The 19,792-nt window shown below is 36.2% G+C and overlaps 1 protein-coding gene across 1 annotated transcript; it reads right to left on the bottom strand.

Moving 5' to 3' along the window:
* Window positions 1–309: 309 nt before the first annotated feature.
* LOC120333050 (uncharacterized) lies at window positions 310–19,370 on the bottom strand. The gene is made up of 4 exons (XM_039400399.2): window positions 19,070–19,370; window positions 6,583–6,784; window positions 5,822–6,078; window positions 310–5,561 (listed from the first exon to the last, which is right to left on the bottom strand). Exons 1-4 carry the CDS (start codon window positions 19,107–19,109, stop codon window positions 1,873–1,875), a joined length of 4,188 nt encoding a protein of 1,395 aa, XP_039256333.2. The 5' UTR covers window positions 19,110–19,370; the 3' UTR covers window positions 310–1,872.
* Between the last annotated feature and the right edge of the window lie 422 nt (window positions 19,371–19,792).

The raw sequence follows: 19,792 nt of genomic DNA, 5'->3' as shown, positions 1-19,792 counted from the left end.
GTAAAGAGTTTTCGCTGTATTTATTTCTATCAAGCGTGACGAATGTCTTAAACTTCGATTTTACAGAACGGAAGTTTTTCAATACCGATGACGCATTGTAGGTAGGTAAGGTAATGTACTGTAAAAGATAATGTTTGGGTGCCGACATCAACAATGACAATACCATCGTGTGGCCTGCAGAAGTAGATTGAGCCTGTGGAAACTAGAAGTCGAGATATTTTTTGTTTAGCCCAAAATCTTTCGTCCCATTCTCCCAAATCTAATGGCTAAATTAGGCGATTGGAATAACTCTGCAAATCTTCATAACAACAGCTCGTATATTCTAAAGGATTACATTGTTGCAAAAGAATTATATATATATTCAATTTCAAAATAAGTTTATTTTTTACGTTGCTTCAGGATGCAAACGTGTTCTATAGTGAGTAAATGTAGTTACCAGATATTGGAATATTTCCACGAATTACATTTTTGTAAACAGAATATATGAGTATATTTATTTCCAAAATAAAATCGTTTTTACCCTTCATCGGAATAAACCGCAAACATGTTATACGGTAGCAAAAATATCAGATTTCTAATCTACTGAAATTCGAAAAATCAAAACGAAATTGATGCAAAGTGGTTGCATGATAACAATTGAAAGTTTTTTTAGTATATAAATACATTCATTTAGTCATTAAGCGGCTTCAGATGCTGTTGAACTGCAACGTAATAGAACAGCTGATTTCATTTTACAAGTATTTGTACAATTAGGTCACACCACCACATTGCAACATTACAAATAATAAAAACGAAAAGATCTGTCTCTAGAATAACCAAGACAAAGCGAAAATCTCATGCTATATTATAAAAATTTGATTTATACATTACCAATGGAAAGACAAATTCTCGGAAAATATGAAATGATTTATTCATAGTATAATTGGCAGTTTACCATACAGAACACACTATTCTTACCGAATTGCAGGGGCCGCTGGTGTTAGTTGAAAGAACGAATTACTGCGGTATTGGTGCAATTCTCATCGGTCATTCAGTATTTAACAATAAGAAACAATCATGTGATAATAAATAAGTCGAAAAGTTGCTAACTTGTAATTCAGTGGTTCAGCAGTTATTGATTTGAATCGTATTGGTAATAAAACACCAAATTTTTAAAGACTGAAATTGAATCCTCTTTTAATTAAATCCAATTGCAATGACTCGACAAATAAATTTCTATAGTTCCGCATTTTTTCCAAGACGCCATTCAACAGTACTGAATATTAGATGAATACACGAAATTTCAGTATGCAAATACCTTTCTACTGGTTATAAGCAAACATAGTGCAAGCATACGGAATATAATTTAAATAAAAGATTTATAATTCATTTTATTTAAGAAAAGTTGAAAGAATAATGTTGGAAGCAAAATAGTTGAAGAAGTCATAATTAAGATTCTAAAGTATAATACCCGATTATGAAGCTGATGCTTAGATTCAGGTAGTAAATTAATAACTGAAGAAACATGTGAACATATGAATAACAATATAAATATGTCGATGTCAACATTTAATGAACTTTTGCTATTATTCGTACAGTCGGGCAGGCCATCGCAGTAGTTTTAAAAAATAACAGATATATATAACTTGCAAGCTTTAAGCATCGAAAAATTCAAATAGTTAATTCATGGATCAGTGGAAAATGCCAAATTATCAAATTGTAAAAATAATCATCCAATGAAGTTGAGTGTGTTTATTAATTATCAGACAAAGTACAATAATTGTACCAATGGGTAGTCCAACTCTGGCAAACAATCGTGGAAAAAACTTGCAATTATATTACAAATATATACGAGAATAGTTTACACTCAATCGCAAATCATAATATATCAAATCACGTCGGTTTTACTACTATAGTATCACACATGTTACACGGAGCCACGCATTCTCCAGGTTCCTTTCCCAGTGTTGGTATTTCGGTAGGTGATTTGCAAGAAGGATTTTGGCATTTGTATTTCTTAAGAGGAGTGACTTCATGTGCCTCAGCAAAACGTCGAGGATTGAAACTTATATAAAATTCAACCCTTGTTTTCTTTTTAGAGTGGGAAACTCCGATGGAATATCTTTGGGGCACAAAAAACACTCCGATTGGTGTTGAAGTGCCGACATCAACAATGATTATTCCATCGTATGGTCTGCAGAAGTAGATCGAGCCTGTGCAAACTTGAAGTCGAGATATTTGCTGTTTATTAGTCCAAAATCTTCCATCCCATTCTCCCAAATCTAATGACGGAATGAGGCGATTGAAACTTTGCGGATCTTCACTTCGACCAAGCCATTCACTTGTGTCAAGTAGATGCAGATGAGTGAAATCGTTTTGTCTCATATATTCCTTGATTTTATGAGATTCATTACTGAACGCATCGGCTATTTCTCGACTAACAGAACTCAATGATAGCGTGGTGGCCAACACATAATGATAAAAGTTCGCTAATGAACCCATTTCCTTGCGGACTTTCCATTTTCTTATGCGTGACAATACGTCGGTCAAATTATAGGTTCGAGGCATGTGCTTATGTCTTATTGCTCTCAGCCATTCCATCATATAACTAGATATTCTAGTCTTAGAAAGTTCATCGTTGCAAACAGCATCACATATTTTTTCGCACAAATTAACAAATTTTTTTATTTGTTCGGTAGACTTCACATCCTCGTTCAGCCTGAACCACTTTCTATTTTGTCCGCGAAGTTTGATTTTCAGCATTGAAAGATGACATTTCATTGAATGAATCGACTTATCATTTCCGGACCATTGCTCCAATGCCTTCGTTGCGTTTGAGAAAAAGAAATTGAAGTGGTTCAAGCACAGATCGATTTCTTCCTCGGGTATGTCCATATTTCTAGACCTGTACGATATGCAGTGCGCCAGAAGAAGATCACATTCGTGAAAAGATTCAAGCACGAAATTGCCAAGATCAATGTACGGGCTGTCTTTTTTAAGCAGGGATTGATATTGACCGTCACTTATTTGCTTCGCAAGCTCTATGAGTTGCAAGCGAACTTTGAGTTCGCCCAGATTCGCGAAAGAGGGATTCGAGCCGTTCTGGTACCAGTCTCTTCCATTTTCAAAATTTTTAATGGCTCTTTCAGCTTTTTCAAGACAAGACCTGATCAGATTTGGTCGACTTTTGCCTCGCAATGTGCGTTCTGAAATATTCCCCAAACGAACACCAATTTCTGTTCGAATATGCGACATACAAGCGAAGCCAGCCATGTTATATATTCTTTCCAATACACTGTCTCCTCTATTTTGTTCAGCATTTTTGGGAAGCAATAAATCCGGATCCGGTCTTCTGGTTTCGTTTTTCTTAGTCTCAATTGCCAGCTTAAAACAAATTTCTGCCTGATCAAACTCCCCCTGTTTTGAATGAAATCTACCCAAGTGAGCTCGAAATTCAGCTTCGTTGGGAAAACAAGTAACTAGTTTTTTCAAAATGATTCCCTTATCCGTATGGGAACATGTTTCTTCAAGAAGCTTGGAATAGTGCAGTCGTGGTCTTGATTCCAACTCGTTTTCTCCGGGATCGTCGTAATGGCGTCTTATAAAAATGGAAGTGAGTATTTCGTATATATGAGTTCCGACCTTGCCATATTCTCCAACGTAACCGTACATATTTTCTATGAAACGTGTCGCCCAACAACATAGCTCTTGTGAGGCCTTTGTTGTAAGAGTGTTATAACTAAAATCGTATTCAGTCGTAGATCGCTTCACCAATACTTGTTCCAAAATAAGCTTACTTACAATATAGTAGGTAATTTTCCAAGTATGCTCTTCTTCTGTTATAAACTGCCGGGCAGCGTGTGGTAGATCCTCTAATTCAACCGTTTCATTGTCACTTTTGTGAAGAATTTTTCCAAACAATTTGCTTGGTAATCCCCTATGTCCGTAATAATTTGCCAACGATAAAAACACCAAAACAGTGTGCCAATCTTGAAGTTTTTGATTGTCTTCAATCTGCAAATATCCGTGGACATATCTGCGAATTCCTTGGTACTTTGATTGAAATGCTGTTAATCCATATTCAAAGACAAAATGTGCTTCTTCGTTTTCTATTTTTTGCGAGAGTGACATCAGTTTGGACTTGTTTTCTGGAGCAGCCTTTGAGTAAATCATTCCGAACTCGTTAGCTTCTTGCTTTGAAACACTATCACGGAGAAAAAATATTCCATCTCCGCTAGGAGCTTTTTCTGATTCCTGATAATATCGACGAACATGAATTACTAAGATTCGCATTTTGCTACAAATGGCCATAATTTTTTTCACATCATGCATGCTTCTGCCATCTAACAGCAAAACAGTTTGAAGACGTGTTAAATTTCGAATCGTGATGAGACGATCTACCAGATTTTTCAAAATAATTTGACCTGATTTTAATTCGCCACATGGAAGCTTATCACGCAGCTCAAACAGCAACCTTCGTGCGAAAGTTGTTCCCCCGCCCCCGGGTGAATGATATATTGTTACAAGTCCGGATTTGCCCGTCTTGGCATGCTTCTGTTCGATATACGCTATGGCCTCTTCAAGTAGATCTCTCTTTACGTCGTACTCCCCATTTTCTAAAACAGTCCAATCGATATCATGCCCTTTGAGAAAATCGTAACCTTTGTTTTGAGTAGGATTCGCAATAGTTGTACTACTGTGATCAATACCAGGCATAACCAAAATATGTACTTGAGTCCTGATCCAAACCAGTTCTTCCTGGTCCACTTCAACTTTGACGAGCGATTCTCCCTGATCCGGGTATTTTGGGAGAGTCATAGCCCCAGAAGAAGTCGACAAGGCTTGATAACTGTCTTCCATTCTACTTTTGAGCCACTGACACAATATTTTAACAGGAACAACAATAATATTGTCAAGCAAATCAAGACGTTCAAACATACCGTACAACCTACTGCGTTTGTTTGGCATTGAGGGAACACATACAATACAATTAAACGTATTCAAGCGACCGGTGAAGTGGTATTGTAGACCGCTGAAAAAGCTTTCGAAGTTTTTATCCAGATTGCTATATGTGGGATACCACATTACAAGAATGACTGGTACTTTCTGCAAGACACAGTACTCCACCAGACTATCGCCATGTTTATATATCACTTGAGGAGGAATGGTGCGGTTTACCGAACTTAATGTATCTGCGCTATCAGTATAACCATTAATGAATACCCAATTAGTGACGTCGTCATTAGGAATATCGATGCTATCAAGTTGATCGGTTTTGGTGTGATGTCGTTTTCCTAATACCTCTTCAGTCCACGAAAGTAATCCGTTAACTCTGCTTTTTGAATCAAAATCAAATACTCGAATCCAAGGAACTGCGACAATATCATTTAAAGCGGCAGACCGTTCGTGGAGCGGACTCACGATCAATATGTAACATCTTTTTTTGCTAACTACTCCGAACAATTCTTTGAACCTTCTGAGTTTGGTCTCATATGTTTTAATGTTTTCCTCACATACCTCTAGCTGGTCGTTGATTCCTGACGAAATCTCAGCAACAGCGTTATCTTCGTCATTGGGGAAATCTTAAAATAAAATAACAAAATGAGAAAGACTACATTTTCTTCATATACTTTGCAAAAAAAAAGTGCAACATATTCCGAAAAACACCTCTGAAGAAATATATGCCTGTGCGATTACAAAACGCAACAAGATTTAATTTAAGCATTATGAGTCACACTGATAATCAAAAAATTTGAAACCTGTTACAACGCATTTGCTCACTAGTTAGGGAGGGTTTGAATTTTTCAAACAAAACTGAGTACTGAAGTAAACACTGACTAACCATCTGAAATAAAATCTGACACTTGTTCACCATCCTTAGCACGGAACTCTTTAATCAATTCTGCTATATCTTCTCCCCTAATGCGGTCTTTAAAAACTTTGCAAGTAAAGTCTTTCACGTGCTCCGGAATGTGTCGTATTTGACTTCTTCTCATAAGTAATAACGTGTTTTCTTTTGTTGAAACGTCGGCATTTTCAAGAAGGCGCAGGTGAAACGAGAATTCTTCTTTTACAAATTTGTCGGTGATCAAAAACACTCTGAAATTGAACGTTCGCTGAGAAGTGTGTATTATTGTTATACGACAAAATGTAAGCAATAACTGCGTTTATTTATGTACGCTTTAAATATTAGTGAGCTGTCGACTAAAAGAAGAGCAATGATAGTTAAGTCATAGACTGGAAAGCTTTTACTCGCGACAGATATATCAATGCTGTGAAGTCGAAAATAGGCAAAGTTTTCACTGATGTTCGATTCGGAGGCTTAATTTTAAGTTTCCAAAACTAGAGTCAAATTACGAAGTTTCCGTATCCGGGAGCCAGAATTTTATACTTTTTTCGGTAATTATCGAATTCATAGTTTCCAACAGAAACTCAAAAAGCATTAAGCTTGACATGAGCATTCTCAATTTGCAAATATAGAAAACTTGCGCCCAGAAATTAGTTTTCTCAAATTTCAGATTTGGAGTCGAAGTCAAAATATTTACTTGGATGCGGAAAGAAAGGAGACGGTGAATTGTGTCAATTTCTACAATATACAGTTACCTTAAATCAGATCGCTTCGCAATTGAATAGAGATTTTGTAATTTAGGTCTAGCTGCAGGAGCATCTCTATGACTGAGACATATTGTAAGGCCATCTTCAATCAATATTTTCTCTGCATCCGAAATCTTTTCTTTCGTAGTATAGTGAAAATATATTGCCACGTCATAATTTCCCAATCCAGACGAACTCTCTGTTTCAGAGTCTGTAATTCAAGTGTTAAAAAGCACATTAACTTACTGTGCTTAAGTTCTCATGAATTTTACATAAAAACTGTCAGCAGCGTTCCAACCAGGGCTGTGGAGTTAGAATAGTTCCAAATACTTTTTTATTCAGGTAAAAATTTAGACTCCTGTGCATACATTTAGAACTTTGAAATCAAATTCCAGATTAGGCTCCACAATCCTGATTCGAACAATACACAGTGTTATTACCAGGGATTGTGTCAATGCTTCAAGTTCTGTAGTTAAGGGATTCGTATATAGACTTAGGAAGTCCTGGTCTAAACATTTTCGTAGTAAACGATTGTTGGTGTTTTTTGGTACTCAAAAACACTTGTCGCTAAAGCGTAACTTATTCAGACGAAAATAAAATTGATAAATGCCCACAAGCTTAAACTCTGATCGAGAATATATCGTAGTATTTTTCAGGTATATTTTATTTAATGAAAAGACACTGCCAATGTAGTACATTCAAGTCTTATATTTTGAACCTTGGAAATTTCTTCGCGAGTCAGGTACCACGTAATGTGATTTTCGTGCAATGATTGAGTTAAAAATAACTGTTTATCCATCTTAGAACAAAGGGCGAATAAAATGAGAGGCGCACGCAGCCGGTAATATCATTATATGCGTGCAGTAGAGATTTATGTGTCCCAGGTTGAGATCCTAGATATGGGGTAGGCAACATACGGCCCGCGGTCCGGGTCTGGCCCGCGACGAGATTTTGACCGGCCCGCTGACTATATCCCACCACACTGTAATGTGGTCCGACGCATCATTCCTGAAAGTTGCCGATCGCTATACTCTCACCGCACTGTCAGTGCGAGCTGGTGAAATAAACAATTGCCTTAGCACACTTGTTAAACAAACAATAAAAGATCAAAGCAGAGAGCGTTGTAAACATCCCCCACTACTGTTATCAGTTATTGGACACGTTTAGTGGCCATAACGATCGTTTCAAAATTTTGTTGTTATTGTTATTTTCTTTCGTCATTATCACTAAAAAATCGCTTTTCTCTTCGAATACTGGACCAATTGATTTGGAATTTTCAGTGGTTCAAGATTAATTTTTTTCCAGAAGGCTATTACTTTCATTCATTCCTGAATTTTCTATGAATCTCATGAGATCTAATATTTCATCTAAAATTGCGCTGTATTAATCTTTAATTATGGGAACACGGTTTTTAATCCGCCAAGCGTGACGGCTGACTGTGAAAATTCTTGCGACTGAAAACCCGGAACTTTTTGAGGGTACGGTACCGGTAACGTCGAAGGTAAACCCTGCTTCGCTCTAGTCCACGTGTCCATATATTTGAGCGTTGCTCTCTTGTATTTATATTTAGATTCTAAATATAAATAGATTCTAGAAATTAGATTTTATATTAGTTTTTATTAACCATGGAATATCCCAAAAACGAAAAGTTGACAGAGAGTGTCCCGCATTTAACAAAGATTGGATACCGAGTTTTTTTTTTGTAATAATCCGGCCAACCGACCATTTTCCCACATCTGGCCCGCCGACTAAAGAAGTTGCCCATCCCTGTCCTAGATGATTCTAGAGGTGTATTGATATGACGTTTTCGTCGGTAAGGTCGAAAAGGTGCCCCTACCGATGCGCTGAAAATTTGAATTGCCGATATCCGGAACGATATTTCTAGAATATATACTTATATATTATGCTCTCCCGAGTATGGGATGAATCAAAAAAAAATTGGCTGGCAACAATATTTGAAATGAACATTGTTTTAGCTTGGAACATAGCACCAAAAATTGACATTAGCAATTCAATGTGTCACTAGACTCACTTCTTACGGTTTACTATATTACAGAATGACCCCTCGCTGGACGGTAAGAGCTTCCTCCATTATCAAATTCATGCATCTGCGCGACACTAGGCGCCCGTTCTCAAAAAAATTAGAAAACTTTAGGAGGTGTTAACTGTCGAAAAATTCAGTGTGCGCCCAGTGTCAAACGTAGGACTAAGTCGAGAGGTTATATTAAATTTGTGATGTACTCATAATGTGTATTTTAGACAACGTGGAAAATATAGTGAGGCGCTTGGTTAGGTTTAAATGCATTATGGCGTCATAGTGAAGTTCGATGATAAATGCTTTATGCCGTCATATGTATGTAGTTTCAAAAATATGCATAATCTAAAAATTGCGGTTATAAGAAAGTACATTTAATAATACTATTGAATCATTGAGAAATTTGAACTTGTAATTAAACGCCATGGTACCATAAAACTTGACACGATCCGTTTGGCGGGGTGGAGCGGACATGGCTCAGTGGCTTGCCCGGATGTCAATGCGTCTGAACCGGGGGCCCCATTCACAAAGCTTCGTTACCGCTTAACGTGTTAGTTAAGCACCGACTTTCTCGTGAAAAGCATAAATGGTATTCACAGAGCTTCATAAATATTCGAGAGAAATTATTCGAGAGAGTTTTTTTGGCGCCAAATGAGACGTCTCGTAAAGTGCATTCTTCTCACATTTTATCGAGAATCGGTATTCACGAAAGTTCTTTAACGCGCTGAAGAGCTCGCTAGCTAACGAGGACAATCTTCGCCTCGTTAACAGTTCAGATTGCTCTCAGCAGTGATTCAAATTAAAATAGGCTTGTTGAGAGGTTAGCATACTTTGTAAAAATTGGCATAGTATCAAAAGGCCTTACTCGGGTAAGCGTGTATGTAGTCTAGTGCCGTTAACTTAGCTGTGGAATATCTGCCGCATTTACAGATTAAACTAGGGTTGAGATTCAGAGATTGTTCAGTTGTTGAAGTCATTGTTTTTTGTTTATTCTAGCATTGGCCTACCTACAGTATTATAAACACAGATTCACAATGGCTACCTATATTGAAGCTTGCAGAAGAAAAGCCCAACAATCTCTCCATGTCGTATCCGAAAGAAAAAAATCCGCTAGATGCAAATGAAAGGACCTTAACCCTTTCCATGCAATTTTTATTTTTGGACACGTTTAGTGACCATAACGATCGTTTCAATATTATGTTGTTGTTGTTGTTCTTGTTCTTTGACACGTTTTTAAAAAGTCGCTTTTCTCTTCGAATACCGGACCAATTGCTTTGAAATTTTCAGTGGTTAAAGATTAATTTTTTCGCTAGAAGGCTATTACTTTTATTTATTTCAAAATTTTGCGTGAATTCTATGAAATTTGATATTTCGTCTAAAATTTTGCTGTAATATTTTTTATCCATGGGAACTCGGATTTTAGTCAGTGTCATGACTGGCTGTACGTTTTGATTCTGCAAAATTCTTGCTACTGGAAATTCAGAACTTTTTTGAGGGTACCGGTAGCGTCAAAGGTACCGGTAAGGACTTATTCGCTCTGGTCTAACGTGTCCATATATTTGTGCGTAGCTCTCTTGTTTATTAAATAATCATATTTGCAACGCCGATTTTATGCATTTGTACCCCCACAACTAATCGATCGACTAACGAAAAACTAATGATCCTCCGCTGCCCACTGACGGCTCGTTGGAAAGCTTATTTAAAGAGCTTGCAATTGGCGATTGAAAAAAAAAAGTTTTTTTAAAAGTGGTGGTCTGAGTCACAAACCGGATAGAAAAAAGGCATTTTTTTTTCTTGGGAGTTGAAACTTCAAACCGTGATAAAAAAATAGAAATATTCGCTAAATCCTTTACTGTTACCACTTCGTGGTTGGCAAACAATAGCATATTATTGCTGTAGCAATTTCGTGATCCAATTCAAAATACTTTGGTAGATGGAAGGGATAATATGTCTTCTATTACCATCCAAAAAATACCGAAATTTGCATAAATTTCAAAAACACTCCCTCGTTCCGCCGCAAATAAAATTCCCGTCGTTAACGAAAGCCAGATTTATCGTCGCTTATGTTAATCTCGAAGAAGACTTCTTATCAATAAATTAAAACCAGGAAAAACTAGACCAACAGTTTGCGACCGATTGCTAAATTAAACAGTGGAGTACATCAACGTACCTGCCGCAATCTAGCGACTTTTGTCATGGGTACGTATACGTGCCCACCGCACAGAAAGGGTTAATAGAGGACTATAGACTCAATGAAAAATTAAAAATATGGAATCTTAACAAGCTTTGGCAACTCACTGATTTTATTGTCTGTTACACAAATAGTTCAAATGTTACAAATAGTTATTGATGTTTCATTCACCCATGCATCCTGTGGTGACAAATAGGGACATTGTTCCAAGTCACACATTTCAAGTTTTTCAAAGTAGGCTACCGTTTTTTTGCACTGGAGTCCAGGTGATGTAGGCTATGTATAGAAACTGACGACGCCATTATATGGAATAATGCACAACAATAACAATTAGATTATTTAGGCTATCTGGGAATGACTGACAGAAAAAAAACTGTTACAGATCCAGCAATTTAAAAAACTGCAGTGCTAACAAACACCCTGCCTCATCGTAACATATTATCATAAAACCTTGCACTATTAAGCTGGAGGAACAAACAAATGGCGTGCAAAAATTGGCTATAGCCTACCAACTAACGCTACAGAATAGATATGATTTCAAACACCACTGCATGAAACGAACGCACTGCTTACTGCTACACAGTTCACGGCAGACGACAGACCAGCGGGTTATACCTGCAGTTTTGGTCCAGCGAGTTTGTCACGTGATTATGACGTCACGCGAAATTTGAGAATATTTAATTTGTTTTGTGGCAACAATGACATTAAACAACATGATGCGCAACTCCGGCATTTTTGTCCGAAGATCGTATTCGATAGCACGCTACAATGCACATACTTGACGAGACGAAAACGAGCGGATGTGTGCTGCTTTCAAGGCGTAGCACGAATGGTGTTCGTGCCTGCTTTGACAGTTGTTGTCGATTTTAATGACATTTTTAAAAGTTGGGGTAAAAAGAAATCGGTAAAAGGTAAGGTGAATACTATTGTTGTATATCACACCCGGGCATCGCACTGTTAAGTACATGTGGGAAAGCCAGCCTTTGTCAAATACTACGAAGTTATTAATTCAGTACGGTACGTAGTTGCCCATTTGCCGAAATTACATATTTACTTACCCCTTATGGTTTCAAATAGTTCATGCACCTCCAGTTAGATTTTTTTAATCAGTGAGGATATATACTCATTGTTGATTGCTGCTCATTGTAACATACTATTGCGCATTCACTTTTATTTGCGTATTGAATCAAAGTGTTAACAAGTTCACCTAACATTTCACTCATACCGGTCTATATTGTACAGTCTGATTTCTCAAGTATTTGGAGCCACGAATGCTTGTAATTTTCTGACTAAACCCTTTTATTAATTGGTTTATATACCAAATTCAGTAAAATATTTTTTACATAAAACATGAGATATTGGATTTATTGGCTTTTCCATTCTAAATCATATAGACTGCTTTATTTATTCTTAACGAAAATTAATAAATCTCCTCTCTTTCTTCAGATGTGAAAGTTGTGGACAAACCTGTCTGAGCATTGTGAGACTCTTGCAGTACAAGAGGCAATAGCAGAAATAGAAAGTATATCAATCAAGAAATTAAGCCGACATAAAGCAAAACTTTCAACTATTCATCTAATCTCAATTTCCTATTATTTATTCACAGGACAACTATAGCGGACGGGGAGATATCAGAAGTCTGGCGACATATCAGTGACAGTGTGATTCCAAGAAATATAATGTTTGCAATAGAAAAACAACCTATGGAGGCATGCAAAGACATTTGACCCTCCGGTAGAGTTGTGTATGGCCCCCACATCCTGCAGGGCTTGAGGAAAATAACTAAAAATTCCAAAGCGTAAGATTGCATAAGCGGTCTTATTTGTAAAAAGGCACAAAACACGCCAGACATACTTAAAACAGCTTTGGAAATGAGGATTACGGGTACCTCACTGCACCTGTGTTATATTTGGTTCATCAACTTTTGGTAGTACTATAGAAGAAATTCCGGAAAGGGTATAATCATCATTCATGATAAAATACTATCATATATTTTTTGAACAACTTCAATCTAGACCAGGGATCTCAAACTCGCGGCCCCAGAGAACTTCCAGTGCGACCCTCGAACGCTTAACAATAATTGTAATAGTATTTTGGAAGTTTTTTTTTTATCTAAATGTAATAGATTTTTCAAACCTTCTAAAGTGAAATTGATTATTCACACAGAAAACAATTTACTGAGAGTAGTTTTGGAATATTAATTTTTTTTGTCCACATTTTGACCCAATTAAGAATACACATCAAGCTAGCAAAAGAATACTTGAATAAAACACTTGAGTAATTAAATTAAACGCAAAGTACATGAAGAAGGTGGCATTTTCGAAGAAAATGGGAGTTGTAACATTTCTGCTCTTCACAAAATTCTGAAGCACATTGTTTAATTTGTCATATTTCCATCAATACAATCAAAAAATACAATAAGCTCAGCAGTCAATATGACAAATTCGAAGACCAACTTCGAACAGAAAATTTCCATGTGTTTGTATATTAATATAATTATACAACGACTTAGTTACTAAAAATCAATATCAATAATAATTCAAGCAATCCTATGCCACGCAATGTAGTGCGAAATGTCTTGTCGAAAAAATCTGTCATTTGTTTTTTTACTGATCTATACATGAAATGATAAAAGTAACTTTTTTGCATTACTGGAATTAATTAAACATTCGTAAAGATCCAGATAAACCCATGATCATGTGGCCTCGTTAGCTAGAGTTGGTACTATAAAATCATTTCAGACTGGCGTTTGTATGCTGGTGACACAAAAAAGATGCCAAACGCCAGGACAAATGTAATTAATAAAACATTGAGTTTATACTGTAGTATTTTTGTTAATTTTAGGTTCATATATTTAGATTAAGTTATTTTTAATGTATGTATTATTCTTTCCTTATTCAAAGCTTGTTCAAAAATGATTTTGATGGTTGTACATAGAATTTTACGATTTTTTATAATAAATACTGTAACTTGCAAATGTTGCAATAATAGTGGAATGCAAATATTAATATGTAATTGCATTTGAAATTGAAGAAAATAATAAAACTTAATCCAACTGTTTAGTTGCATCACAATACATGTCACAAACTAAAACTATCTTAAAAATATCTTTTAAGTATACATTATCAAAAACTGTTTGCGGCTCTTTTTACAATTTTCAAAATGCAATGCGGCTCTCGAAAACCCATGAGTTTGACACCACTGATCTATTCTAGACGATTCAAGCATTGCTTTGGGAAATTATATCACTTCAAATAAATTGAAATAATCTCCCTATATTAAATACAAAATCGTTGCTATCATAAAGGTAAACTAATTCAGCCACTCGAAATATATTGGCCTTCACAAAGCAATGGAGGCAAAATTGAGAGTTCATGAGCTATGAACATTTGTTCTTTTCTTTGTCTTGAACTTTTCATACTCCACAGCCCCTATTAATTTTTTTTAATTTTAATTACCATGTGATTGTCATACATATCTTTAACTTGTATTTTCTGTCATGATGTATTATCTCAATGTGCCAAACTATTAATTAGTGTGCATATTTTGCTTCCAGATGACATAAATGTATTGTCATGTTTATTACCTCAGCTTGGAGTATTGACAAGAAAAAGGTGCCAGTAAATTAGGTAAAAAAATTTTCAACTCATTGTTATAATCAGAATTCACAATCAATAGGAATTATAAACAGCCAACAATCAGTGAGAATTATATGCGAAATCCCTCAGAATACATTTGTCTAAAATCGGAGGAAGGCAAAAAATATAGGTAGTTTCCATCCACACAAGCATTTCAAGAAGATTTGCTCGAGCCAAACTAAATGAGCATCGCCAGGTGATCGGTAAGGCTGCAAGTTGAATTCAGCCCTGCAACCTCCTGCATAGAAGATAATATTAATTAGTGGGCTATGAGCTAAATTCCTAAATTTAAACAAACCTATCTACGATGCATTATGTACCAGCAATGTTACCTACGATTAACTGAATATGTAATACGTCTAATAAATTCACCTACAAAAGCAAGTTCGATAGGTGCAAACTTTGTGTTATGGAATTGTATCGCAGCACAGTTTTGTATGACACCCTCATTAAATGAAATTTCAATGATTAAGCGCAAACATTAAAATTACTAACTTTGAACTTTGTCATTATCTGCAAAATGTTCCACACAAATCTTTCCGCTATCGCGTTTGTAATCTTCTCTGATAAAAAAAAACGTCTATGATGTCCAGAATTGCTCTTTACAGCTTGCCTGTTATTCCAGCTTTCCAAGTAAGCAAAACTTCTTAGATATAGAGATTATTTTGTTTCGTTACAGGCGCAAAAAGACAGGTACTACACGTAAAAAAGACGCCGAGTAGCAAAAGCGAGCGGAAAACGGACGCGAAAGGCGACGAGAAATATGTGCATTGGAGCGTATCATGAAATATAATGTTTCGCCTGTAGTCTTATGGAGTGACGTCAGAGTTGCCTATCATGTTGTTTAATGTCATTGGTGGCAATAAATCTCTCTCTGTGTAACTTCACCATTTATTCCAAGTAGCCTATCCGTCAGTCTATAGATTACGCCACTGCTATATGAACAAAATTTCAAAACGTAGGCTGCAAAGGTGAAGCAGAGAAAGCCGATAGGTTACCGCGAAGGCGAAACACGCTCGACCGTAAGCGGCGACAACTGATACGGCTGAGTGATCAGTCAGTGCATTTTGTTCAACTGCGACCGTGCGTAAGATTTCGAGAGAATGCTAGTGAAACCCGGCTTTTTACGAAGTTTAGCGAATGACGCCCCAGGTCTGAACGCCTTCCATGATTTGATGACCTCTATTGGATCATATTGTGACAAATACCGCCTGTTGTATACATTGACATTATTATGTCGCATCTGGTAGTTGTATTTTTATTTTAGTATGTTGCTGGCGTTGAGGTGCAATTTTATATCACTGCGCTGGTCTTATTAATTTAAACTGCTTCCAACCCAGGGGGGAGCTGACTCCGATGACCTTATGGTCGTATCGCTCCCCCCAGTCTATACCGAATTAACTTTGTGTATATTGTATATATTATTTTGTATACCATTGTTCGTTTACGGTTGACAAAACAATAAATCTCTCTCTCTCTCTCTCAACTAGAGATGTACCGATGTATCGGTATCAGTATCGGCCAATTTTTCGGTATCGGTAGTGTATCGGTATCGGCTGGATTTAGACCAATATTTCCGATATATTTCGCTTCTCAATATAATCCAGAATGTTTTAAAAATTTGGTTAGAATACTGATCTTAAAAATTATTTTTTTCTGGATAGATCGTGAACTACAAGCTATGCACGTCCCCACCCCCGCCAATAGAAACGGGTATCGTATTCTGGCCTGTTTCTAGCCATTTATCAGCCAAACTGGCTCAATCAATTTGATTATTTTCGCTGCCAAATTCAAAATCTTTTTAATATTACATGGTATTTATGGAAAAATATATCAATCGAATATTAGTGGATGTTCCGACGTGTAAAATATAAAATACGACGTTATATTGGTCCCAAATCCTGCGCACGTAACTCAATGTATCAGTTCATACGATAACTAGGCTAAACATTTATTTATTTTACCACCAACAGGAGCCAAATCCTATTAGTTTTCTAATTGAACACCGAGATTACTAGCGCCAGTGCTCAATGCATCTGAATCAATTAATTAACGCATTTGGATCCCAAACATCTAGCCCACTTCCTAATAAATATATATGTGTGTGATATTTCTTTTTTTATACGGAAATAATGTGCACTATTAATAATGTCCAAAGACTATTGTTTTAAACCGTCTGTCTTGCGCACGTGAGGTAATAATTACATAGTATCGAATATCGGTGTCGGCGTTTTTAGCTGGTATCGGCGACAAAAGTGGTATCGGTACATCTCTACTTCTAACATCGCGTCGGTCTTTATTTTCGGAGGCTTATTGTTTGCCAAGGTACCAAATAGGCCACATCCGTCGCATACCTGAAGCTATTCACAAACGAGTGGTTTCGATTATGGGCATTTCCCCAGATAGAAACCGCCTAGTAATGTAGTCTTTCTTATAAAACCAATACATTCAGTGGCGTACGCATGATTTTGTGACTACATGTTGCCCTATTTTGTGTTTTACACAACGGGAAAAACCATTATTCGATTGATATCTTTATTCAAAATTACAATTTAATATCAAATTATTTATAACACATTTTGGTGGCCAAAATGAGTAGAATAGTTGAGATAGTGTGGGTGAAAAACAGCTAAAAATAGGTAACAATAAGGGGCACTCGTTCTTAATATATTCAGAAGACTTTAGATCAGGGGTGTCAAACTCGTTGGTTTCCGAGGGCCGCATTGCAATTTGGCAGTTGTGCAAAGGGCCGCAAACAGTTTTTGATATATTTTGATAATGTATACTGGAAGCATATTTTCAGATAGGTGTAGTTCGTGACATGCCGAATGAAGTTTTATCATTTTCTTAAATTTCAAATGCCATTTACATATAAATTTTCGCATTTCACTGTTATTTTAATTTACAGTTATTATCATTTTATACAAAAAATCATAAATTTTTATGTACTATCCATAAAATTTTTGAACAAAGTTTCAATAAGCATAAGGAAACAATAATACATGACTTAATGACTTAATCTACGGTAAATATATAGACCTAAAATTTACAAGAATACTACAGATAAACTCAATGTTGTTTTAATTTTATATGTAATAACGTTTGGCATCTTTTTTGTGCCCCGAGCTTTCTAATATCAGGCTGAAATGATTTTACAGTACCAACTCTAATTAATGAGGTCACATGATCATCAGTTAATCTGGATCTTTGAGAATGTTTTATTTAATTTAAGTAATGCAAAATATTACGTTTATCATTTCATGTATAGATCCATAAATCAAACAAATGGCTGAGTTCCAGACCAGACCAGACATTTCTTACCTTTACGTGGCATAGAACCGTTTGAGTTATGATTAATATTGATTTTTAGTACCTAGGTAGTTGTATAATTATAATGATATGTTACAAACACATAAAAATTTTCAGTTCGAATTTTCTTTAAATTTGACATATCGACTTCTGAGCTTATTCTGATAATATCTACTTATATTGATTTTTTCATTGTACTGATGGAAATGTGACAAATCAAACAATGTGCTGTAGAATTTTGAGAAATGCAGAAATATTGCAACTCCCAATTTTCTTCAAAAATGCATCTTCTTCGTGTAATTTGCGTTTTATTTAGCTTGAGGTGTATCCACAATTGGGTCAAATTGGAAACAAAAAAAATTTCAATTTTCCAAATCTACTTTCAGTAAATTGTCGTTTTTTGTGTGACTAATCAATTTCACTTCAAAAGGTTAGAAAAATGTATTACATTTAGATATTAAAAAAACGTACAAAATAATACAATTATTGTTAAGCGTTCGAGGGCCGCATTGGAAGCTCTCTGGGGCCGCATGCGGCCCGCGGGCCGCAAGTTTGACACCCCTGCTTTAGATCACATTTTTGTTTACCCCCGCTGAAAATGTTAACTTACCAACATTTCAGTGTGCGCCCAATGTCGAACGTAAGACTAAGTTGAGAGTTATATAACATTTGTGATGTCATAATCTGTATTCTACAGTCCTAGACAACGTGGAAAATCTAGTAATGCGTCATGTTAGGTTTAAAAGACTTATGATGTCATAGTGAAGTCGATACAAAATAAATTATGACATCATGTATGTAGTTTCAAAAATCTGTACAATCTGAAAATTGCGGTTATAAGTAAGTATATTTATTAATAACTTGATTTCCAAATCGTAGAAGTTTGGAGTTGTAATTAAACGCCATGGTACCAGAAAATGTGACTTGATCCGTTTAACGGGGTGGGGCAGACATGGCTCAGTGGCTTGTCGACAGGTTCATGCGTCTGAACGCCTACCATGATTTGATGATCCCTATTGGATCATATTGTGACCAATAATGCCTGTTGTAGAGATTGACATTATCACATCGCGTCAGTCTCTTTGTTCTGAGGCTTATTGTTTGTAAATGTACAAAATAGGCCAGACCCGTCGCTATTCACAAGCAGTCAAATGGTTTCAATTAAGGGGATCTCCCCATATAGAAACCGCCTAGTAATGCAGTCAAAATGTCGTTTTTTACCATTAACTCCATCATTACTAGTTAATTTACGAATAACTACTTCAGAGCGTAGCTAAATTGAGTCAATGAGAATTAGAAATATAGCGATGATATACTACTTACGCGATGGAACATCTGACGAGCAGTCAACATCCGAATCCATGACAGAAATTTCTCTGTTGCATTGCAAAATAAATTGAACAATTCCTCACGAAATCAAGCCTTGTAATAAAATTTTATGCTCATAATATCCACTTGCCAATATATCTGAATTTATAATTGCAGTGCAGTGTTAAAGCTTGCACTGACTTTTGGCTTGACTATTATCATCTGTCTACGCCTACTGTATAGGCCCACCTCTTTCCGGATACTTGGATTGCAAATAAAATGACAAATGCGGCAGTACTCGCTAAATCAGTGAGTAAATCGGATAGGTATTGAAGATATTTTTTGTAAACTCAGCTTACGACAGAACAAGCGATACGTATTCAACTAGAAAATTGCGCATGAATACTTATGTTTGCCCAACTTTTTCTCAAAGCGGCCATGAACGAAAAACGGCGACAGCCGTCACGCGCACAGAGATATATATAAATAGAGTGCGCTTCTCTCTTGAAGCCTCTCTCGTTTTGGTGATAGACTTCCAACTTTTACGAGGCATGTAATGCATTTCTTATGGGATTTGACAGAAATCAATCATTTGCGTCAATTTTTCTTGCATATTCTCCTGATCCTGATTCGTTTCACGTTATGTATCAAACGCTAATATATCCCAGCCCGCCATACGGTGCTAATTTTAACTGTTGCGTTAACTGTTATCAATTTGCGTTAAGTCGTGGTTTAAAA

This window comes from Styela clava, chromosome 13 (genome assembly GCF_964204865.1).
Source record: "Styela clava chromosome 13, kaStyClav1.hap1.2, whole genome shotgun sequence".
Lineage (NCBI taxonomy): Eukaryota > Metazoa > Chordata > Ascidiacea > Stolidobranchia > Styelidae > Styela > Styela clava.
Note: the sequence above shows the minus strand (reverse complement) of the source record. Positions and strands in the feature narration are given on the sequence as shown.